This window comes from Colobus angolensis, unplaced genomic scaffold, assembly GCF_000951035.1.
Source record: "Colobus angolensis palliatus isolate OR3802 unplaced genomic scaffold, Cang.pa_1.0 Scaffold491, whole genome shotgun sequence".
NCBI classification, from domain to species: Eukaryota; Metazoa; Chordata; class Mammalia; order Primates; family Cercopithecidae; genus Colobus; species Colobus angolensis.
In genome coordinates, this window is record NW_012118388.1 from 857,234 (window position 1) to 883,970 (window position 26,737).

Below are 26,737 nucleotides of genomic sequence, written 5' to 3' on the forward strand. Positions count from 1 at the left end.
TCAACCATTTATTCATCTCTTCACTCATTCATCCATTTGGTGAATATTTATTGAGTTAAGGACTGTGCTGGATCTTTGGGTTAAAATATAAATAAAGTACCCTGCAGTGGTACTGTCAATATACTTTAGAATATATAAGATATACAGAGTGAAATAGAAGAGCAAGAATCAAAAAGGAGAAGCATATTTAACTACATGGTCCCTATGTGTGTGTAGGAAACATATTTAATCTACATGCCTCTTTAGATTTCCAGGACCACAATTCTGGAATAAAATTCACATAGCTAAACACTAAAAACATTTCATGAATTAGCAATGATATGTTTTTCCACCCTTACTCTATTATTTCTTATATACCTTATAATCTAGACAAAGAAACTCCCCCATGTACTTATCCAGCCTGTTTAACTATAACTGGAATGTGCTTTCAATCCCTGTCTCTGTTCTCCTAATTCCTACCCAATCCTCAACTATTACAAATGTCACTGCCTCCATAAAACCTTTTAATTCTTGCTGCTGGAAGTCATCTCTCTACCCTGTATGTTACACTAGCAATTTATCTGTTTCTCCTGAGTCACTTTCTACCAAAAGGTAACTTCATTTGCATGCATCTTTCCTCCTTTATCAGACTGCAAGCTCCTGCAGATGGGGACAATGTACTTATTTTTGTGAACTTTAGAGAACCTAAAAGAATCTTGTATAATTAATACAAAACACATATAATAAATACAGAATGAAAGAATGGGAAGTAACATCCCACAAGTATGTAGGAGGGCAGATTAGAAGGATGTCAAAATTAAATTGAAGCATTTGGTTTTAATCCCACCATCAGGGAAGAACAGTTTTAGATTCCAAAGTATGAGAGTAATGTGATGAGACGGGTGATGTAAAGTTCATTTGGCAACAGTATGCAAATATAGGGAGAAACGCTGGGTCACGTTAAACCAAACGAATTGTAAATACACTTTGAGGAGGGCTTGGAAGATCACTGGATATTTGGCAAACACATACTATATAATATGCTTGTCATTCTTTCACATACTTGTATGGAAAAAATGGTTAGGTAAGTCTTAAAAACACTTTAAAGAGCTTCAGAATTACAAAATATAACAAGTATGGTTGTTAAAGGGAAAAAAAAGGTTAGCACCAGATAGCATTAATCCACATACTGTTGGGCAGGATCCTCAAATGGATGTTAACATGAATACCAGTTTCCTCCTCCAACAATGGCAGTATATTACATTTGAATTGAGTAGCTTCCGTATTTTGGGAGTACATATTAAATAAGATTTAATGTAATTTTCCAATTTATACAATAGTATACATGCAGGTCAATGTCTTCTTGTTTTGAGACAGAGTCACTCTGTTGCCCAGGCCAGAGTGCAATGGCATGATCTTGGCTCACTGCAACCTCTGTCTCCTGGGTTCAAGTGATTCTCCTGCCTCAGTCCCCCAAGTAGCTGGGATTGCAGGCGCACACCACTACGCCGGGCTACTTTTTGTTTTTTCAGTAGAGATGGGGTTTCACCATGTTGACTGACCAGGCTGGTCTCAAACACCTGACCTCAAGTGATCCACCCGTCTCGGCCTCCCAAAGTTCTGGGATTACAGTCGTGAGCCACCACGCCCGGCCAAATGTCTAATTTAACCAGAGTATTTTAGATAGGGATGTTGTCCTATTTATATTGTGCTTTGAGCCAAGAACACAAATGCAAAGTAATTAACAATAATAATCTCATTCTGCAATACAAAATACATATCATTAAGAACCTTAGTATAATTTATATTATCATTTTATAATTTAATTAAATCTTACATCTTGATTTTACATCTCAGAGCGGCTTAGTTTAGTTTAACATTTCACCAGCATATTAGGTTTCAGAATAACCTTTTACTACACTATAAGCTAACTAGTATTTAAAAGAAAAATATTATAGGCTGTGGTCAATAAAGCTCAGTTTATCTATTACACTGTCTGTACCTATTACATTAAATACATCTATTACACTCACTGTATGTTCAAAAACATTGGCTATGTTTTATGATTTCTGTTCTCTGAAACAATGACGTGATTTTTGTTTCCATTTTCTACCTTCTTTCCCTAACAAAACTTGTTACATGCCACTGCTCTACTTCTTATATGTAATCTTTGATTTGAGGGAAAACCACTGATTTATCCACTGTCTCCCTGTAAGAATGCATATGATATCAACCACTAGTGAAACCTGGAAAATAAAGATAAGGAAAGGCTCCGAACAGAGCTATTCACTGGGGAAACAAACCTATTCCTATGCAGTTATTAGAGGGAAGTAAAATAATTACAGAAATATCATGTTGTGCTTCAAATGGATATCTAAGGCAGTTGTAAGTGATGTGATGTTGATTCCAAATCACTTGCAACACTGTTATCAGTTTGACCTCCCTCCTCATCACCTCCACCCTTTTAAAATAATTCCAAAGAAAAACTGTGCAAGGATTCCATTACTTTGGATAGTTATTCTGCAGAAATGCTAGTACTTACATTAGATTCCACTACTTCACCCTCACCCTGCACAGTATATTTCATAACAGAAAGATGATTAATCTTTCAACCAAAGAAAAATATTTCTGATAATAAGAACAATTTTTGAAAGTACAGTGTTCCAATTAGGTTCCTGAAAATTCTTCTTGCCCAAAATATAATTAAAAGCAAGGCAATGTACAAAAAAGACAAAAATAGTTCATTTTCATCATTTGGCAATCGATACAAAGGATCTATCCATGTTATTATTCAGGCATTTTAAAATAACACGGCAGCACATGAGGAACTATGTGTATTAGTAAAAAGTGGACAGGAGGTAGAGAGAGTACCATGGAATAAAACTGTCCCTTGATGTCATAACCTCCTAAAAATATTTACCATCAGAAAATCAACAGTAACAAAAGCTGACTTTTTTTCTCTTCATATTATGGAATATGAGAGGCATCTGGATTTCCAGAATAGATGCCACATATACTCTTTTATCACACTTTTAAGAAGCTGTTATTTAAATGATAGGCTATAACACCTTTCATCAATTAATTAAATCAATGAATGGCTCCTGTTGTAGGCATTAAGATATAGCAGTGAAAAGACAGGAAGATGATGTATAATGAATTCCAATTTCAGTCATTCTCTGTTTCCTTAGTTCTAGTTAATAGAACTAAGTAATAGTTATAGTAATAGTTAATGTAATAGTTAAGAGTCTAGTAATAGTTAATGACTGTTTTCAGTCATTCTCTATTTCCTTAGTTCTAGTCCCCTGCTTCAGTTGTTCAACAGCAAATCCAAATTCAACACACCACCCTTTCACTCATATCTCTTCTATCTGCTACATTTGTGAGTTCTGTCAGCACTATAAACACCTGTTTACCTCCCAGCTACCTACCTCACATCTAATCCCTTTATCAAGCAGATAACCAAATCCTGACTATTCTACTTAAGAAATATATCTTGATTCCGAATTTTCTCCTGTATTTCCACTTCCTCTAACTTAGTCATGGTAACTACTGAAAACAATTATTTTAATCATTTTACTAGTCTTTCTTAATTTCAGGCCATCTTTCTCAAAATTACTGACACTGTGTAGTTCCACACTCCTGATGCTGCCTTCCATGTAAAGAAACAATCATTTGTGTAACATTCAGGGTGTTGCATTGCACCTTTCTCGCCTCTCTCCAAAACGCTAAAATAGAATTCAAATTAGTGAATCTGGAAGAAGAAATGAGGCGTATATAATCCACCTTGGTCAAACCTATAACTTGAGAGCTGCCCATTTCAGCATAGGTTCTCTTTCTCCCCTTATACTGAAAATGTTACTGGGCCAGCTTCTCATAACGGCATTTACTGTGTGGGATCATACCCTGTGACTGAATAACTCTACCTAAATCAGGAACCAAATTTAGAAAATGCATTTGCCGACTAATATGAACCATCTCAAAATGTGGTTGCTGATTTTCTAGCCCCCAACTATTTGAAGATTATTACAAATGGTGCAAAATCCAAGCAGAGAGAGGGAAGCTCTAACACCTGCTAGAATTACCTCATTCAAGACAAAGAGCTCTTCCTTATTTAAACTTCCTCATTTGTCACCTGCACATCTACAGCATAAAATTCAAAATCCCTACTTTAGCATATAATCCTTTGACTCCACATATACTTTAGCCATATTTCCTTCCATCTTATCCCTACCTGCTCCCTACCCTTATGTAACCACACACCATCTGGTTCAGCAAAACAGAATGCCTCCCCATTGTCTGGGCATATGAGGTCATTTTGTCAGCCCATACTTCTGTATATGATGTTCTCTGTAACAGGGAAACTCCTACTCAAGCTCTAAAACCCATTCCAAATGTGATCTGAAATTAGCACACTGTGTTGCTATATATGTATTTACATGTCTGTTTCTCTCATTAGCCTATAGGTCCCTGAAGGGCAATGACTCTTTTACTTATGTCTGTATTCCTAGTGCCTGAGCAGTGCCTGGAACACAGTCGTGCATCAAGAAATCTTCATTGCACGGTGAATAATGAGAGAATGAATAGTAGAAATTATAAAATAAAAAGTTCTATTTTAGAAATACAAATGAAAAATTCAGACCTTCATTTATGAAGATGAGAACATGCATGAAGTAAGTAGGCTGATGACAACTTTGTAAAGACATATTTTTTTTACAGCTTTTTAAAATGACTGTAAAATGACTATTTAATCTAACAGTGTGGTGTTGAGCAAATTGCATAATCTCCCTGTGGCTTCCCTCCCTTCCACCCCCGTTCCACCTGGAAACTCCTACACATCACTCAGACTTCAATTTACAACCCACTTCCTCTAGGAAGCTTCCCTGAATGCTTATACTCTGTTCTGTGCTTCCTTGGGAATCTAAACTCCTTAAAGTACAATTTATTGTAATTATGAGTCTCCCCCGTTAAAATGTGCATTCTTGGAGGCAAAGTTTGCATTTCTCTTTTCACTACTTTATCCCTGAAACCTACCTTAAAAGAGAGCCTGCACTAGCCATCATATGTTATCTAAAAACCTGTGAAGTGAGGGGATTAGAATATATGATCTCTTAGGTCCCTTCTAGCACACTTAGAAATAAAAATAAGGAAAATTCTAATGCAAGTTATTGTATTGTATTCAGTGTATTATACCAGACTGATTACTTTAGTTCTTAATGTTAAGTAAGAATGTCATTCATTCTTATTTAAATTAATCCCTAATAAGTTCATTCCTCTAATGTTTTGCCATTAGTCAAAAAGATATCCTAACTAGCAATATAGTGCAGTGTTCTTTAATCTGTTCTTTGAAACTTCATTGTAAATATTTGTTTATTAAAATGCATGCAACAGTGAAAATCTGACCAATTATGATAGCTTCTCAAATCAGTATTCCATTTCCCTCTTCCCCTTTATTTTTGATATGAGAAATTTTGTAAGCTGAAGGCCATAAAGAGTGGATAGTTGTTCAAAGAAAATTTTGCCACCAGTAGCTTCTATAAGAGATGTTTTGTTGTTTGAAAAATAGAACATGATGGTAACCAAAAACTGGGGTTTCTTAAAATGTCCTAGCTTTCTCAATTTCATTATAAATTACCAAATAAGTTACATTTTAATAAGGAGTAAATCAAATCAAACATACTGATTCTGGGTCTTTTAAAGCATAGGCAACTACCATTTCTGAATACTTAATTCATCTGGTGCTAACATTAAAACATTTTTTGCAGGTTTTTTCCAATACCTAAACAATTGAAAAAAGAAAAACGGACACATTTGAACAATTCTTGACTTTTTGCATCATAAGAATCTTAGCAAGCCATTCCTTAACTAACTGGCAATTTCTAGTTCCGAGTTAGGCCAGAACAAGGCAAATTAACCCATGGCCTGCACCTTTTCTCAGTATGGGGGCAAGTGAATCAAAGCTACACTGAAAGCTGCTATTGACAGAATGTTTGATTTACCCCATGAGGCTTTCAAAAACTTTTCTGAGGGCCTTCTAATAAGAGGAACTGATGAGTGATTTAAAAATCTTTTTTTTTTTTTTTTTCCTGAAAACACTCCCTTATGGAACTAATTGCAATCAATGTTATCAAGGGAGTTGATTTCTAAGAGTTGCATTAAAGATTCAGAATTATCTAGGTTTTGTGTTTCCTTGTTATCTCTAGTTCCCAGTGAGTGAGCAGAAAGAAAATGAAGGCAGTGGGTGAAGTATATAAATTCCTTTCCTAAGAGAAGGGTCGTCGTATCTTCCCTGGCTGTGCCCTGAGCTCAGTCACCTTGTCTCCGCGCTACTGAGCAGTGTGGTGCAACATGATGCTGAGTCCATCACTATTCATCCTAACGTCTTCCTTCTGAAAACATGGGTTTTAAATCTTAGTTATGTAATCCCATAATTTTCAAGCATTTAAAATCTCAAACTTAGCTGAAAATTCAAAACTGCCTTTCTTTCCTTAAAATACAAATGAGCAATCCTTACACTAAACAAACAAAAAAATTTGGTCCAATTTCACCACTTCTAAGAGGAAGAACCAAAGTCATTTAAAAATATGTGCTTTTTACATATCGTATTTTTAGAAATTCAAAATGGAGATTTCTAACAACTAAAAATAGTTGAAAAATTGTTTTCAATGGCATGAAAAACATTAGAATTGATAATAGTTTAAAAATATATAATACAGCTACAGACTGTTCAATCTTTTTTCAGGAAAAAAAACCTAACCAAATATATGGAACATTTTCTTATTAAAAATATCATGAATGTATGAGCATCTGCTTCACTTATTTACAAAGTCATGTTGACAGAGCCTCCAAGGTTCCTGATGAAGTCTTGATATTCAAATGATTTTATTCCTAAACAACATGAATAGCTACATAAAAGTTAATATAAATCAATTTAATTACTAAAATGTGGTTTTGTTACAGATTAATAATAACATCTGTAACTTAAGCTTACTATATGCTAGGCCTATATGTAAATGCTTTACATATATTTTTAATTCATTTCTTCTAAATAACTCTTAATGTTGATACTATGGTCATCCCCCTTACACCATGAGGACCATGAAGAACAGGGAGACTAAGTAATTCTTTAAGACGATGAAGTTAGAAGGAGAGCCAGGTTTCCAGCTAGGCAGCCAGGCTCCAGAGACCCTACTGTCAGCCAATATACCAGATAGACTCTAATTAGTGTAATATTTATTGTATTATGAAGAATGCAACAATTTATGCCACAACAAAGGAAAAAGTCATGGCAATAGAATAATAGATTTTTCTAACTTTTACATTTTCTAAGAAAAATAAACCAAGCAGATCCCATCATAGGAAAAAATAGTAACTCATAATAAAATTAATACCCTAACATGAATCAAGTCAAGTCAAATGCACTAATATTTCTGTGGATCTATTATGGGCACACTAATATGTCAGTTGCTATTGTGACTACAGTTTAGTATAAAGGTACACTCCTTGTCCTCCTTGGAGTTTATACGATGATTTGAAAATAAAATAGATTCTGAAATATCACAGAAAATAAAACTTTACAAAGTCAAAATTTCAAATAATGAAAGAGTGGTTGTGGTACAATGTATGGAAGAGGCACAGAATCACAGAATGAGCTAAAGTACATTCATTCAGTTGTCTGAAAGCATATTCAACAAACCGTACAATTATGTCATCCAGATCTCCTAGGAATGTGAGGACAAGGTCAACCTTATTGCCTCGGTTGTAAAAATGAAGCCATAAGATTACTGAAAGGGGGAAAGAATTCTTACTAATTCAAAACTAGCAGAAATTTGGGCCCACTTAACAACTGGCAGTTTGGTTCCAACAAGAAAGAGAAGGAGAGATACACTATAAAACAAACAATAAATCAATTAAACCTGACATTGTACCAACAAACAAAAAGAAACATAATTCAATTCAATAAATACTGACAATAGTGTTTAGCAGAAGAGGAAACGTCCTATATTAGGAATTATATCTATTTATATCTTATATATAAATATGTATTCATATATTTATATTATACATATAAGTATAATAAAATATACATATACATATTTTAAATAAATGTTTAGAACTTTCCAGTGAATGGAGAATATTTGTAAAGGAGAAATGCAGTTACAGAAAGTTTGTGCTTAATCTCCTGATAGCCTTTATAGTCTATCTAGAAAAATAAAATCCCAAGTTAATGTGATAAGATCTGGAATCGTACATTCTTAGAGGGAATAGAGGAGACTTTTTTTAAGTGGAACTGTTTTGAGTTTTTCACAAGGAAGATATGTAAGGCTGAGGTTACATCAATTGAGTCAGAAATTAGACACCATTGCTTTTAAAATTTGAGCTAGTGTTTAATGAAGTCTTCAATTAAATTATGCTGATCAGCATATATATTCCATGCACATGGATATGGAATATGTAGTCTTTTGTTCCTACTTCCCACTCCCTGGTACAATCCAAAAAGTGGTGGATGAAATATAATTATGTAAAGTAATGATAATTACTTATCACTCTTATTATCCTTAGTGGCAATGAAATAATTAGCAACTATAATCCCAAAATCTTGTCCAAGTTTATTTTATAAATTTGATATACTTATCTTTTCCATAAGCTCTTGAGGTACTTATCATTTTATGACAGGAAATGTTTATTACAGATATATTACGTGCATAACACTAAAAAAGTTATTTTACATTCTCCATTGTGAAACAAATTTAGAAACTTACAAAGATTGTGTAATATTTCAGAAAATACTGACATTGAAAATGTAATCTCCTTTCAGTCTTCCAATTAGCTTACCTTTTCAGGTTCTTATTATTGATATATTTGAGATTTTAAAAGTATTTTCATTTAAAATATTATTGTAATCAGACTGCTGAGAGTGCCATTTATCACTGTACTTTATATGTACTCTGTCAAGTTTACTTCATTACTTGAATTTTTCAGCATGTCTTTATATAACGCATTTACCAAAGATTTTCTGTTTTACCACTATGAAATGTGCCCTGTGTTGGATGCTGGGAGGAATAATTCAACAGCGAATGGAAGAAAACATAGCTGGATTCACAGAATGTATGTAAGACCAATTGCTGATGTTCTCAAGTGTTGAGAAGTGGAAGCTTTATACCATAGCGTAAGATAACATTGGTACATTTAATAAATACTGTAATTAGAAATTTGAACTGGGGTAAAATTTTAAACTTTGGCTATGGGGAGTACTAATGGTACCATTTGCAACAACAGTAAAGTTGAGAAAAGAACTGTTTTAGGTAAATCTGCTAAGGTGAACTTTTTTTTACTTTGTGCAAGTATCTCTCTTAATGTACACATTCCTCAGGTTGTAATAAAATTAATTGATTACAGATCTGCCTCCACACCTAGTCTATGGAATTTTAAATTCCATGCAATGACTCGCTCATTTTCGTACTCTCTAGAATACATTTTGGTACTTGGCATTCATTAGGTACTCAGCAAATGTTTGTCACGTGCACGAACAAAAATTTAGTATGAAAAGAGAAATGGGGAGTGGAAAACTAGATTTCAGAGTCATTTTTACACAAACAGGAAATAGTGCCTACTGTTAAGTCTAGCCACTGTCTGGCACACAGAAGTTCATTTATACATCTTGAGGAATGAATGCACATACGAATGGACAAATGAAAGAATGAACAAGACATTCAGTTCACTGAAGAAATAAATATATTAAGGAGAGAAAATGAACAAATTCTGAACTTAGGAAAGTAAAAAGCTAGAGGAAGAAAAGCAGTCAGTGATAGGGTTGGAAAGGAATAGTTAAAAGACAAAACAAGGAAATAAAGTGTCACAAACAAGAATGTGTTCTAGTTTTGTTTCCAAGTCTTTCACATTATTTCACTTTAATTCTGACAATAGTTCTGAGAGGTTGAAAGATAAGGTATTATTATGCTTGTTTTTTTAGTAGATAAAGAAATTGAGCCTCAGGAAGTTTAAGTGACTTGGAGGAGAGCATTTTAAACAGAATTCTTAACATTATCAATTATAAAATGTAGAAAATATAATAAGGACTGAAAAAATGTCACTGCATTTGACATGCAGTTCATTGAAGTCTGTGCAAAGTGAGGTTGAAAAGGAGAAAAGTAGAGGGGTGGAAAGAGAAGTAAACATTTTAAGAGATGAATGCATTAAAACAGGTGTCACATATGTGATTATCACTAGGTACCACGCAGAAATGACATCATATAGTGCTAGGATGGGGCGGAATTTATGGTAGAAGACGGTTAACATGAATATCTTCTCTTCTTACTCAAATGGACAGCTTGCTTCCAATAAAATGCTTTTCATTGTATTTTACATATATGTGTGCATATGACAGTTTTCTGACTTTGAAACTTTAAGATTTTAAATTTATTGAGTAAGATCTTCGTGATCAAATTTTAACAAATACTGCTTCTGTGACTCCTTTCTTTAATGTTTTCCATCCAAAAGAACAGTATCAAAAACATTTGGATGGCGTCCAGGAATTAATGCTATCTCACATTGCAGCTCTGTCAGCTCCCCTCTCACTTGGAGAATAACATCTTATTAATGTAAATATGGAAGGCGCCTGGTAAAGTTAGTAATTGTACTTAAGGATAATTTCTACAGGCAGTTTATAATTTCAAATCAGAAGAGGAAAAAAAAAAACATAGCGAAGAAACATTTTTTTTCTTGACTTCTCTAAATGTGTAAGAGGTGGCATACATGAAGTACTAGAAGAAATATACACAGTAAATTCTGTAATAAAATGCATAAATTGTGAAATGACCTAGTCAAACTTGAATAGATGAAATTTTCTCCTTCATATTTTATATGCTAACTTAAATCTTTTATTCCTCATACATACATGCACAAATACACATGCCCGCACACACACATACAAGCACAAGCTTATAAAATCGTATCTGAGATTGCAAAAGCTGTTTTCTGAGTCAAATCTGTTTAGGTTTGTTTAGGAAAAGATAATTTTTATTAATATTAGGATTGCCAATTATGGAACATAAGTTTAAATACTTAAGCTAACCTTTTTGGATAGGCAAATAATCAACAGAATTGCTAGTTAAACATGATTCAACATTTTACTCAAATTTTGGTGATGTACATAGTATTTAATAGTTAGAAAAATGGGATTTTTAAGATAATATAAGCACTTTACGTATTATTCTTTTTTCCTTCCTGAATTCAGTTAAATAAATAAACCATCCTGTGACTATGTCTACATACCACATAAATGTCTACATAAAAAGTGACAAATTTAGGCCATCATCCAGCTATGTGAAAACATTTATCTTAATGACATTAAACATCTGGACGTTTCCAAATACCAAGATGTTTGATGTCCTGCAGATAAAATATCTCATGACTAGTTGAATCCTTTACTTATCTGTGGCATAAAAATATACATTTTCATGTATATATCTCTTGCAACTTCAGACAAAAAAATGTAATTTTAGCATGGATATAGTAGGAAGTCATAGACAGGAATCATCAGGTTTAGAGAGATTTTTGGTATGGTTGTTCTTAACGAATCTCTGACCTAGAAAAACATATTTTATTTTCCCTTCACAGAACGACAGAGTTAACTGTCATTTCAATAATATGAATTAAAAGGTAAAAGGATTCGTAAAATGAAGGTACCTAGACACATAAGCTTTCATCTATAATGACCTACAAAAACACTATATGTGGGAAAAGTATAATATAAAGTAGTCTTATTGACTGAATCATTATTCAATTGAAATGTTACATAAAACATCTCTTTCTCTCATTATCTTTTCAAAAAACATTTTGTTTTTTCTTAGCATGTTCATTTATGACATCCAGGTGAAAATGACAGACATTTAAACTTTCTAATTTGATAATTCTGACGTCTGAAGTGATGATCTGGCACAAGGATGGTAATAAACACAAATTCTATTTTTGGCCATTCATTAGATTTTAATTTGTCTGAATCATTGAAGACTGGCTGTTCCAACTATTCTGCCTCATTTTCTTACTCTAGTCTAATTGAAGAAAAAGCAATTCTTCTATAAGAAGCAAGGCAAATACTGTTATAGAGTAGAATATGTGTTTTAGTTATAAACATAAAAGAAAGATTAATGTTCTTTTCAATTCTTGCCACTTTAAAAATAATTCTGTATAAGCATTAAATACCATTTCTAAGCCTTTTGAATAAAGATGGCTTTTATATCTTAACTAGAAAGAAAAATAAATGTTAAAGTGAAAAACAATTCCCTGAAAGCCAGAAACTATTATAGCACTAAAATAATAGACAATTGCATCACACATTTCAGCTCCCAGCACTGTACCTTTAGGATCACTCAGAACTGAACCAAAGGCACTGATGACCACATCGGCTTTCAGATGGACCATCTGATCTTCATCTTCGTTCCATTTTCCAGTTTCATCTTGCTCTGTCCGAACAAATTGCATAGCAGTAATTCTCCCACCTTTTACTATAACCTTCCGTGGGGACAGGAATGGCAGAAATTCACACTTTTCTTCCTTAGCAAGTTCCATCTAAAACAAAACAGAACAGAAAAGAAACTTGAAAATGTTTCTTATTCCATACAGTATTTGATTTCTAATTGAATTATACATGCTAAAGCTTATGATATTAAGTCAATATGCAGCTTTTTCTTTCACCAAATCTGAGTTTCAGTTACCAGTTATTTGCATTTTGTAAATCACTGACTCAAGGAGTCTTGAATTGGAGTAGTAATGTGGACGTTTATAGATCACGGCATCATAAGGTATTTCTCAAGTTTTAAGTACTGCATGCTCTGCATTTGGTAGTTTGTGAGGTTTCTGACCATAGTAGCCTATTATTTTTACGTTTTCAATTCAGTAGATTAAGCTCTCTTTTTAAATCATGCTGCATATTAAAATAAATACTTCTGTTTATTACCAGGCTGCATATATCCAAGCTGGAAAAAAGTCAATAAAGTGGGTGAGCCAATCTGTGCAAGAACATGATTAGAATGGTAGGTAGGAGAAAAAGACTAGAGAAACTCTGCAGAACTAAGAAATTTAAAAAAAAAAAAAAAAAAGTTCTTCCTTTTATAAAACCACAGAAGCAAATACTATAAATGAAAAATTGAAGACAGTGAAACAAGCATGTTCTCCTGATGAATCCCCAGTTCTTCCCCATTTCCAACATAATTCATTCTGCCATAAAATCTGGATACCCCGGTTTCTGTTTGTTTTCATATGCATCATGGAATGTTCTTTGAGACAGAATATTAATATTGACTCATTTGCTTATTTTTCCATTAATTGCTTTTGGAGCAATCCAGACCTTTTTCAATGTAATCAGAAGTACTATGTTCAATGTTCTTTTCTTAAAAAATGCAAAAATGTCATACTGAAGTGTTTTGGGATGTTCAGTCTTATTATTTTCCTTCACTCTGAAAGCCAGGCAGATTCTCAATAGGATCCCTGAGTAATGTTTCCACTGAGGTTGTGTGTATGAGGCTTCAAGCTAAGAGTTATCTGGGCTTTGTCAATATGAAAAAACTAAGACATAAAGTAATTAACTCAATGCTGTAATCAGGCCATGGGCCCATTTTTCAACAACCTGTCCAGAACTAGTGCCATGAATCACTATCACCTGGAAGGTTCCTTAAACCAGACTGCACAGGACCGTTTTCAGAGTTTCTAACGAGGTTTAGGTAAGGCCTGAGGATCTGCATGTCTAACAAATTCTTAAGGTGATGCTATGCTTCTAGGGCACAAAAGATACTTTGTTAACCACTGTCTTTATTAGATTATAGCTGACTGGCTCAGAACTTGGTCTCTATGACACATTTTCAAAGACAGTAATATTGCTCCTAGGGAGCAAAAATTAATTCTTAGGAGAAAGAAAAAAATCCTTAGATATCATATTGGTCTGGTCCCTTCAAAGAGCTGAAGTATATAAACAGTTATACAGTATATCTATGGTACTAAAATTATAGCAGGGAGGATTAAGAAAAATCTAAAGATACTCCCAAAAGGGGTAAGAATAAAATGGTTGGGAAACACTGATCTATACCATACATTATTATGAAGCTACTCAATCTATGTCTTATTTAGGATTTTGAAAAATATTGTCATTAAAGGCTTAAAAATTGGAACCACATACAAATTATTACACAGTCTTTCCCTTTTTATTATGAAAATCAAGAAATTAGCAATATAAAAAAATAACATGTGGGATGTTATGGTGGTAAATATACAAAACAGTTGATATAAAACTGTCACTCCTCAGAAAGGAAGATTAGAGGTAAGTGGAATCGAAAAAAAATTGAAATCTGCTCTGCTGTTTATTTGGGATAGTTTCCTTATATATAAAATGGGGAGAACACCATCTCATTAATTGGTATGTGCGTTGTTAATGAAAACAACTCCAAAATGTAAAATGCCTAAAGCAGAACTGAGCATCTAGAAGGCTATGTATTCGTAGTTACTATTTTCTGAATTCACTTTTTTTTCCTCTGAATCATTCTTCAGCTATTCAATATCACTTAGAAATGAGGTTGTGGTTTCAAGAGAGTGGTGGCCCAATAACAAAGGTTAGTAAAAGGCAGGACAAAGACAAACCTTAGACTCCTCTTTCATTTTCTACAAAATAAAAATGTACGATTTCTGGAAGGCAAACTATTCCTTGAATAATTCAAATGACAAAATAAAGATGATTCCAATATGTAAAATATGTTTTCTGTATCACTTTTGTCACATTTATGCCACATATCACCTTGTAACTCATCAATATAAACCAGTTTATTGTGTTTCAAAATGGCAAGTGGTGCTACGTGTTAATGATAAGGCCACCCTTGATTGAGTAACAACTCCAAATGTTTATGGTTTGAATAAATCAATATACAATGTGTATCTGTAACAGTACTGTTTTCTGTGGAGGGCAGAAATGAAGCACCGGGCTACGCCGTACCCACTGGGAATATGTCTCACTGATTGACTTAGGATCTGTTTGGCCCCACTCTATCTTTGCTATCTATTAATACTTCTATAGTATCTACTATGACATAGAGATAATCTCCCATACATTTTGGCAAATTTGGCATTAAATTTGGAAACAAAAAATTGGACATAACTTACAAAGCAAAAACTTCTATGAATTTAAAATAAATATTATTAATCACTGAATGCCTCAGCATGTTTTAGTAATGTTCACACCATGGTTTTGATTTTTAAGGACTTTGTATAACCATACATAGATATAAACATAAAAAAATGGCTTTAGTATATGCTCATCTCACATCATAATTTTCTATGTGTACCAGGTTTGATTATATGTATTCAAATCTCTAGCATTCTTACCAATTATCCGTCAGTGCACTGGGGATGGCATGAACACTGGACCCCACAGAGATTCGTCTGCATTTTTTTGCTTTTCAAACTTTAGAGATTTTCTTCACTCACTAATACATGTAGAATTAGACTATTAAGCAGCAGACATAAATCACACCACTTTCTGCTATTTTGCTACTTGATAGCTAGATTTACCATTTTACATAAGAAAGGGAAAACCCTTTAAAGAAAAAAAATAGTTATATCATTTGCATATATATATATTTGTTTGGAAAGTATTAATATTGGGAGAGTGAGATAATGTTAAGATTTATCTTGGGAAATAGGGAAATATTAGGACAGTGAAAACACAGGGTAAACTTGTATAGTGAATGCTTATAATTTTATGCTGCCTTGACATCTATTTTAAATATAAGTTGGACTTCGTTATACCAGAAGAAAGATGCAGTCACCCTTGACACACACAGTTTCCAATTCTATACTCTACCTCCCTGCAGCACCCCCATTTCTCAGTGTGGTGCATCAAGATATTTGCCTTATACACCTGCTCCCTGATCACCACTTCCCTATGAAATGAGTAGACGCAGCCTGCTGGACTGGTCCTGCTGATCCTCCACCCTGCATGGACTGTGCAGACACACCACAATGACTGCCTCTCAGTCACTGCTTGATGTCCTGGAACTTGTGCTTTGAACTAATCAGTTAAAATTTCCCACGAGAAACCCGTTTGTATAACGCCCTGGATCCACAAATAAAGGCACTGGCCCGCAAGTCCCATTTTCTCTCTTCCTTTCTCTCTCTCTCTCTCCATTCACCCCCGACCTCCGTGTGTGTGACCTCTGTGCATAATGTGTTCCCCTTCAGGAACTGTAAGTAATAAAATCTTTATTTCTATTTTGAGCCTATCCCAATCACTGAAGGAGTGCTCTCATCTTAAAGAATCCTAAATTAAAATTGTGACGTTATATGTGAAGTGAAATATACTTTGAAATATTATTGGACATCATAAAGATTTACTTTCATTATTTAACAAATCTATTATTTGTCTTGTTATAAATCTTGTTTTATTATTTTTATTTTATTTTATTTGAGATGGAGTTTCGCTCTGTTGCCAGTTGCCCAGGCTGGAGTGCAGTGACACGATTTATTTATTTATTTGAGATGGAGTTTCACTCTGTTGCCAGTTGCATAGGCTGGAGGGTAGTGGCAAGATCTCAGCTCACTGCAGCCTCCGCCTCCCTGGTTCAAGTGATTCTCCTGCCTCAGCCTTCCAAGTAGCTGAGATTATAGGCACCCACCACCACGCCTGGCTAATTTTTGTATTTTTAGCAGAGACAGGGTTTCATCCTGTTGGCCAGGTTGGTCTCAAACTCCTGACCTCAAGTGATCCACCCGCCTCAGCCTCCCGAAGTGCTGGGAATACAGGCATAAGATACCGCGCCCAGCCATAAATCTTGTTTTATAACAAGATAAATAATAATAATAACAGGTATTTATAACACTTAAAAGTATTCTTTTAAGTGCTTTACATGTAATTCACTTAATCTTCATACAGAAAATACATATAATGCTTTACATGTAACTCAGTCTTCAAACAGAAAAATGTTATGACACCCATATATTTGTTACAAAAAAAGTACTTAGTTTCAAACCGACTTTGTCTCCCTGCTGTGGTGCAAAAAGCCAAAAACCACACTGGGCATCAGCATGATTTTACAGACTTAGCATACAGCCTTAGGCACACTGCTGCTGGCTGGCCTCACAAAGAAAAAAAAAAAAAAATCTGTGGACAAGCATTATTTTCTTCTACAGGGGAGAAACTGAGGCTCATAGAAGCCAAAAATACACTAACGGATGAAAAAACTTATCTGAAATTAGGATCAAGCTGAAACTACATCCTACTTGGTCTTCATTATGTCCAAGAATAGCAACTGTAGTATATTTGAAATAATGAGATTGTATGATTCTAGTTGCTGAACCTCAAACAAAGCAAAGTGGAAAAGGAAAAGCTAAAGTCAAAGATGAAGGGCTAGGCTAAATAAAGGTCCCTTTGTGGGAAGAGGAGACTCAAGCTTCCCAGTCTAAGCACATTTACAAGTACTATAAAATCATGAAATACAGGAACCACGTGATGGACTTATGAACCCAATATTGTAAATGAGTTAATAGAGACACCTTGAATCCAGATAAAGAGTAAATTTAGAACAAAAAAAAAGTACTACTTCACAAAGTGGATATTAGATACACAAAACAGACTATCTTAAGATACAAAATTGAAAAACTAACATAGAATTTAAATAAGTTTGTTCAATAGTAAACTCGTTCTCAACACTCTTTAAGTAGAGGAAGAATATCTTATTGAACATTCCATCCTTTATGTCCAAGAGTGACATTAAAATAGTCAACAATTGATAAGTATAAGCCCGTGAACATTAAGATAGACACCCAGAAAATCAGAATGCATGCCAGTCAGTAAGTCAATGAAGGGGCATCAAGTGAATGTCACATGGAAGGATAGGGCATCAAGACTGGTCACAGCCCTATCTGTGTCTATCAAAATGATTGGCACACAATAGACCCTGAATAAAGTTTTGTTTACTAGAATGAATGACAAATAATTATGAAAATCTGAAGGACATTCAAATTAAGGAAAGTACAACCAACTAGTAGTATACTGAGTGAATGGCTATTAAACACCCATCTCAATGGAAGTAACAGGACACAGAAGAAGACATGCTACCTGACCAGATCATCCTTTGTTGCAAGGTTGAAATAAAAAAGCAAATGGTGTTCCTCCTCAGTTGTCATTTATACTGCTATCAGAAAACATGGACCAAACTGACTGGTGGTCTAACCATATGTAGCGTTACTGTTCAAAGTAACCAGCCTTCTGTGACAAGTAATTCACAGATGTCAGTGTTAGTGCCTTTTAACACCTAACGTTTGTCAATAATCATTAATAATCAGTAACTCTGAATCTGGATATGAATGCTTCTCCTCATGGCACCCACATATATTTATTTGATGGAGCATGTCCTTATGAGGGACAATTAGTATATCAAGCAAACATGCCAACCTCTCTTTTCCTAATCTCCACCAATAAAGTAGTAAGTAGCTATAAGGGTCCATTTCTTACATTTGACAAATCAGGTTGTCACTTTCTTTTTACACAGTAGAGGGAAAGTTAAAAAAAATTCTCAACTTTGATTTTCACCTCCATATTCAGGAAAGATATGTGGCTGATGCTGAGTGAAATAAAAATAGCATGCTATATGCATGCAATAATGATCATCATTTAATGATTAACTTTATGTAATGTGATGATTTGGTCTGATTAATATTACAGGCATCATACTCTAGAAACTATGAAACAACTTAATTTTCTATAATTAAAAGCATGATGTCAACTCACTTTTAGATTGCACATAGGCAAAGCAAGAATAGGTTATAAACTATAATGAGCGGCGCTCAAAACCAGCATATATTAAATTCTGGAATAACTTCTAATAAACCAAAGTTTGAGAAGCAATATGAAGAAACAACATTCTTTGTAAAGATTACCCCCTAATACTAATTGACCATTTATCCATTCTATATGAACACAAAAACCTAAAAATATTATTTAGAAGCAAAATTATTTAGTAGTCTACTTTGGCCAGTGATAAACCTAGAAAATGTCATCTCATTTCATCACTGTTAAATTATCTGATGTACAAGAAACATTCAGAGCCATGTGGTAAGAGCACCATCCATCTAACCAAACATTTGTTAAATACTATGTACAAAAACAGTGCTGTGATCTACAGGTAAAATAAACTCTGCCTTAAAAAACTCATAGAAGCAGAAAACCAGCATCTATAGGTAATAATGTACAACAAACATAATTTGCTTGACCCAAATTTAGTCAGATTCTGAACCTTTTCCTAGGACCACTTCTGTGCTTTTTTGTAAAATCCAGATTTAGCAAGAACCCTGCTGAGTCGGTTTAGCAAAATCCCTCACTCTTGATATTTAATCATCTTCAATATCTCATCAGGTACCTCATCCTCCGCTATGACCCAGGTGATGTCTGACCCTGGCCTGTCTTCTGCAAGAATCCTGTTTAGCCAACAGGATAAAGCCTTACCCTGATGTTTCCTTTCAGTAATATTTTATCTACTGACTCACAACCTACTCCTTGGCTATTAATTCCTACCTGTCCATTCTGTTTTTGGAGTTTAACTCTCATTTGGGGGATAAAAAGTGTCATCGGATATTGAGAATGGAGGGTTCTTGCTAAAACCGGACTTTATAGGGAAGTACACAGGTGGGCCTTGGAGAAGGTTCAGGAGCCTGATTAAAGTTTGGCCTTTGGGAGGCCAAGGAGGGCGGATCACGAGGTCTGGGGGATCGAGACCATGCTGGCTAACACGGTGAAACTCCGTCTCTACTAAAAATACAAAAAAAAAAAAAATTAGCTGGTGGTGGCAGGCACCTGTAGTATCAGCTACTCAGAAGGCTGAGGCAGGAGAACGGCGTGAACCCAGGATGCAGAGCTTGCAGTGAGCCAAAAGCACCACTGCAATCCAGCCTGGGCAACAGAGCGAGACTCGATATCAAAACAAAAATTGAGGGAGTTAGGAATCTGTGTCATGTGTAAAGGCAGTATACTCGAATGGCATATAAATGGGCATTTTCCCTAGCAGTAGTGCAGATCAAGGAAGGGAACCATTGCTGGGCACGGTAGCTCAGGCCTATAATCTCAGTGTTTTGGAAGGTCAAGGTGGGAGAACTGTTTAAGGCTAGGAGTTCAAGACTAGCCCGGGTAAAATAGAGATATCTCATCTCTACTAAAACATTTTTAAAAAATTAGCCAGGTGTGGTGGCATCTGCCTGTAGTCCCAGCTATTTGGAAGACTGAGGTGGGAGGATCTGTACAGCCCAGGTGTTAGAGATTGCAATGAGCTATGATCACGCCACTGCATTCCAGCCTTGGTGACAGAGCAAGATCCTGTCTCAAAAAAAAAAAAAAAAGGAAAAAAGAAGAAAAAAAAATAAAGGGTAGCATGGAAAAGGTGCTATATAAGCTAATCTTGAAGGAAACTTAAGAATTAATCACTGGAAAGGGATTAGTTACTAGGAAGTTCTTGTATGGAATCCATTCTCTCTCTTTGAAGTGAGTGTGGAAGGGTAAAGGAGTTTATCTCAAGAAGAAAAGAAGGAAAGCAGCTTGGTTAAAGCTCTATGTAATATGTAAGCATCCTACTGGGAAACAAACTATTGTCATTTATAACTGGAAGAGTCCTTAGCAATGGAATGCTTTTAGCATGGCATATCTGTTAGTTTAGGATTGCTATGGTAAACAAACCTGGAAAGGTGAATTTAAGGGGCATAGATCACTATAAAGAGCAAGTTACATAACTATCTGAGTATAAATTAGATGTCTCATAAGTGAAACAACTTTCTTTGATCTAAGTGATGGAGCTACTTACGTGACTTAGAGACCACATGTTAATCTGGTTTAGAGCAAATCCTAATGCAGCAAGATAGAACCTGAGGAAATCTGTTGGTGGTAGTCCTGCACTTCTTGTTTACCTGACAGTTTGTTTTTAATTGTATCCTTGAAGTTAATAATCTAGTTTGATACAGAGTGATATTTAATTCATATGAGTTTCATTTCACAATCCAATCTTCTACTTATCTGGGTTACCAAGGACTTGAAGGAGGGTAAAAGAAGAGGCATCAAACTCGGCCCATTCACACTTGATCTCATATTCTTTAATTTTCTAAACAGTTTTTAAAATATTTATTAATTTTTGACTTATACATATTTATGGTGAGTGGTGAAATGTAGAACAATTTTTATATGTTAATTAATCTCTAGCCTGTACAAGCAAATTCTGCAATTATTCTTTTAATTAGGCAAAAAAAGTTTGCTGAGACCACAAATTGACATTCCTTCTTTTAGTACCTGGTCAGGCTTCATTCAAACATAGAATGCTTTCACTTTAAGTTTTTTAAAGTTGAAGAATCTTGAACATAAAGAAATATTTCTCCAAATGAGAGTTGTACTACACATTGGATAAATATAGTCATCCCTTAACTGAGTCCTTACTAATTTTATTGTGTCACCATTGTGCTGCAAAACCCAGATATGCAATGTAAGGAATAATTTAGAGGTTTTAGAGGCTTAAAATGCCTTGGCACGACTATCATTATCTCTTTTAACAAGTAATGAGTGTTTCTGTTGTTGTTGTTTGTTTGTTTTTTGAGATGCAGTCTCACTCTGTCGCCCAGGCTGGAGTGCAGTGGCGCGATCCCCACTCACTGCAAGCTCCACCTCCCAGGTTCACGCCATTCTCCTGCCTCAGCCTCCCGAGTAGCTGGGACTACAGGCGCCCGCCACCACACCCAGCTAAATTTTTTTGTATTTTTAGTAGAGACAGGGTTTCACCATGTTAGCCAGGATGGTCTCGAGCTCCTGACCTTGTGATCCGCCTGCCCCAGCCTCCCAGAGTGCTGGGATTACAGGCGTGAGCACCTGGCCAAAAAGAGTATTTTTAAACACAATTCACTTACTATTGATGACGTTTTCTTAAACTTGACTAACACTTATTTTCTTCATCTTAGATTTTGATGGATTCAAGCCTTCCTGGCAGCTGTTGGAAGATCTCACAAAACTCCATTCTGTGTAACTTGGTGCCTTTGTAGTTCCTCCTTTAATCTTAAAATGCCTCCATGTACAAATTCTTTACAAATCAGGATCATCTGCTTTCTGCCACTTGCTAATACTCTTGGATTCTAGTAATCTTTATTATTTCTTGCTTTTTATATATTACTTGCTTGTATTTCCTTCTTTTTTTAGTTCTCAGCTATCTTTTAAGAGACTGAAAACCAGGGATAATTTATTTTTTTCAGTCTACTTTTAATGTTAGATTCACATAAAAATGTGACACAATATTTTTTAACAGTTTAAAATGTGTACTTATTTAAAAGTTATCAGAAATAATTTTGAAGTTATATGTATGTATGTAAAATTATATATTTTGAAAATTTCATATGAGCTTAAAGTTTTCCTAAGAAGTTTCCAATGCCTTCAATATATTGGTTAATTGAACATGCCTCACTGGTCTGCCACCTTGAATCAAGGAATGCACTATACGTTGAGTCAGATACCAAGTTGAATTCATCGATCCAATAAAGAAGCTTCTATTTCAGTTTGTGGAATAAGTATAAAGTAATAAGTACCCTATGTGATAAATTCTATTAACAGCAGGAAGCATAAAGGGCTATAAAAGCCTACAGAGAAGAGAAGTTAAATTGGTAGGGAACTAAGGAAGACTTCAAGAAAAAATGACATTTGGAGCAGACTTTGAAGGATGAGTTCATGTGTAGTAGTTGGGGGCTCCCCTGGTACTGAAATATTAAGTACACCTCTAAGACTTTATGATGACAGGGGGAGGACATATTCCAAGGACCTGTATATGTTTATCTTTTTGAAACTTGGAAAAATTCAGTATAGTATGAAAAGGTAGAATGGAATTTTAGAATTTAGAATTTTAGAAAAAAATTTTTAAAACTTTTAACAAATTACTCTTTAAAAGAATGACAATTCTGTTTTTATGTTAATTCATGCATATTTTTCATTTATTTTTGTCTTTCAAATAGCATATACATTGACTAACGTGTGTTTAATAGATTATACAAATTACTTTTTAATATTTTCATGTTATAGGACAAGAAAATATATTGAAAAGCTGAGGTGAATATTTTTAAATGAAGAGGGGTTTCTAATGTTCACCTAAAAATGAATGAAGTAGAGCATATAGATCTCCTCCCACTTTCAGCTATTGCCAGGCAGTGGTCAAAGGGAAGTTCAACTCTTTTGTGACTTCTGACAGCAAGAAACAGCCATAAAAGGTATTTCAATACACTTTCCCATGTTCACAGAACAATTATGTCTTCCCCCTCTTTCCAAAGAGCTGAGAAAGAAGTACAATGTTTGACCCATGCCCATCTGAAAGGATGATGAAGTTCAGGTTGTGTGAGGACACTAAAAAGTTCAGCACATTGGCAAAGTGGTCCAAGGTTACAGAAAGATTTAGGTCATTTACATTGAACAGGTGCAGCAGAAAAAGACTGGACTAATAGGACAACTATTGGTGTGGGCATTGCCTCAGCAAGGTGGTTATATTAGGCTGAAAGTGAACAAAACTCACAAAAGATCCTTGAATGGAAAGTCAAATCTCACCAAGTAGGAAAGGAAAAGGACAAACATAAGGAATAAACCATAGAGATGGTGCAAGAATAAAGTAATCTTATATACAACTTTCATTATAAGCTACTAAAATGAAAAAAAAATACAGTAATAACAATGTATTGTTACTAAATAGGGCCTGACAGTGACACACCAGGTAAAAATGTTCACTTTTAATGCATCTGTGTGCTTATCTGTGAATACACACACACACACACACACACACACACACACACACATATATGAAAGAAGATTAGTAAAGATTTTTTAAAAGCATATAAATTTCAGTTCTACAGATATTCCTGGTCAACATAACACACCAACCTCCCTCAGAATTTTGAAAATAGTTATGCTTTTAAAATATGTAATCTTAAATGGGCACAAGCTTTTGTTGGCTCTTGGCCTATTTGCAGTCTTCTTTTTTTTCCACTCACCATGTGAATTATCACATGTACTATAGAATTCTGACAATTTCACGTGTCAGTTTCTTTATACTCATGTCTTGAATATTGTAGATTTTACCTCACCAATTGGCTGGGGATACATTAATTGCAATTTGTTTTAAGTGTAATATTTATACATATTGCTAACATTTTCAATATAGAGTTGTCACTCTGTGAAGAAATAGAGCCTTCCCGTTCAGATTCCACATCATTCATATATATTTCTCTGAATGTTAAAAATATAAAACAAGGAATGGAAAAAAAACTTTAAGAAGCATATAATTACAACACTAATTTTATAGATGGGCATACTCAGACTAGTATGTAAATCAAGAACGACGTGCTCCAACTGTAATTCCTTTTTGACTATTCCATTCTACCTTTTCATACTACACTGAAGTTTCACAACTTTCAAAAGGATACACGTATACAGATCCTTGGAATGTGTCATCCTCCTGTCATCATAAAGTGTTAAAGGTGTACTTTAATATTTTAGTACCAGGGGAGCCCCTAACTACTACTAATTAGCTTTTTGTGCCTGGAGAAGATTTTGTGTGGCTGTTTGTTTTCAGCTACCTTCAGATAGCAAACCATGTCAACATGTCTCTGATTACTTTCCATGAAGAACAGGGTATCAAATGATGTACAGGTGCCAAACATTGAAGAGCTGCTGTAAGCATCACCCTTAGTAAATCAAATTAAATTTGTCAGCTTCTGGGGGCTATTTTCTAAAAATAGTCCCAGATTCATATTTCTTGTAATTAAATTAAAACTAGAAAGCATCAGTTACTTGCAGAAAATGTATGTTTACGCTGGGCGTGGTGGCTCACGCCTGTAATCCTAGCACTTTGGGAGGCTGAGACAGGCAGATCACAAGGTCAGGAGATCGAGACTATCCTGGCTACCACGGTGAAATCCCGTCTCTATTAAAAATACAAAAAATTGGCCGGGCGCGGTGGCTCAAGCCTGTAATCCCAGCACTTTGGGAGGCCGAGACGGGCGGATCACAAGGTCAGGAGATCGAGACCATCCTGGCTAACACGGTGAAACCCCGTCTCTACTAAAAAATACAAAAAACTAGCCGGGCGAGGTGGCGGGCGCCTGTAGTCCCAGCTACTCGGGAGGCTGAGGCAGGAGAATGGCGTGAACCCGGGAGGCGGAGCTTGCAGTGAGCTGAGATTGCACCACTGCACTCCCGCCTGGGCGACACAGCGAGACTCCTCTCAAAGAAAAAAAAGAAAAAAGAAAATGCATGTTTAGCCACAAGACATAGATGACAAAACTATCTATAGACATAGCTTTAACATGGTCATTTGATATTAAAAATATCTGAGAAGAGATCTATAGGTCATGACACAAAAATGATCTATTATGGGGTATGCTGTGTGGTGATGCAAAAAATCAGTTAAAAGGCTCATTCTTTTAAACAATGTGCTATTTCAAGGTTGTAGTACCAGATGAAGAAATATTTTTTTTTTTATACTTTAAGTTCTAGGGTACATGTGCATAACATGCAGGTTTGTTACATATGTATACTTGTGCCATGTTGATGTGCTGCACCCATCAACTCATCAGCACCCATCAACTCGTCATTTACATCAGGTATAACTCCCAATGCAATCCCTCCCCCCTCCCCCCTCCCCGTGATAGGCCCCGGTGTGTGATGTTCCCCTTCCCGAGTCCAAAGCAGACTGAGCAATCTGATATTGTTATTTTTCTAATTAAAATAATAAAGTAGCATTAATTATCAAAACAGTTAACACTCTCAATAGCTAAAATATATAAAAACTGACATATCAAAGTTAAATCAGTTACCATCTTGACAAACAAATAAAGGGAAGCCAAGGCATCCCAGGGAGTAACATGTAGACCCCATACAAATGTAGCAGAATTAATGATCAATCATGTTTTGCTGCTATTGGAAAACTGAATATATGAACAACAGATTTTTGAAATATACTTTGTGTGTGGGATTGTGCTATTAAAAGTAATTTTGAAACCATACTCTTCTCAGTAATAATTAATAAGAACTATAAAGTCCTTCCCTAACCTTTTCCTTTAAATTTATCAACTCAAGCAGGTCTGTTGAGTCCTGACCTTCATGCCTCCTTTTAGGGATTCCCAACTGCCTAAAGCATTCTTGCAGTTCTATCTGATCTGTCAACAGCTTTTAATACCAGCATTTTGGGGGATTCTGTTATCCTGTGAAATTTAATCTCACCTATTTAAGCTTGCAGAAAGCACTGGAGGGAATTATTAACAGATTTTCCCTCATCTTCTTAGAGGATAGGGCCGAGTGATTGGCTGGTTTCCCTAAGGACCCATGGCTGAGAAGCACTAGTTTGTCAGTAGCATCCTATTTAGCATGTGTGTGAGGCCACAAGGGAGCTGGAAAGACATTTGGAATCGGAATTAAATCAATATGCTGACGATGCCTGCATATCTTCATTTCATCAAACCTATGTCCTTTAGTATTAATGCTTTCTTAGCCAAGATGGAAAGTACCTCCATACAGCACACTGTTTGTGACTCTAATTAGACAGCTGGAAAGCACGCTGATGATACATCAGAACAGTGGACCAGCAACCTCAGCATCACAAGGAAACTTGTTAAAAATGCAAATTATCAGGCCCACCCCAGACCTATTGAATCAGCAACTCTAGGGACAGGGCCCAGCAATCTGTGTTTAACAAGCCCTCTAGGTGACTTAATGCACCCTAAC

The 26,737-nt window shown here is 35.1% G+C and overlaps 1 protein-coding gene across 1 annotated transcript in view; it reads right to left on the reverse strand.

Moving 5' to 3' along the window:
- DPYD (dihydropyrimidine dehydrogenase) overlaps positions 1–26,737 on the reverse strand; it is an 861,792-nt gene that overhangs the window by 478,193 nt on the left and 356,862 nt on the right. Inside the window, exon 11 of the mRNA XM_011959403.1 lies at positions 12,336–12,546. Coding sequence (XP_011814793.1) covers positions 12,336–12,546 — 211 coding nt within the window. The remainder of the gene's footprint in view (positions 1–12,335; positions 12,547–26,737) is intronic.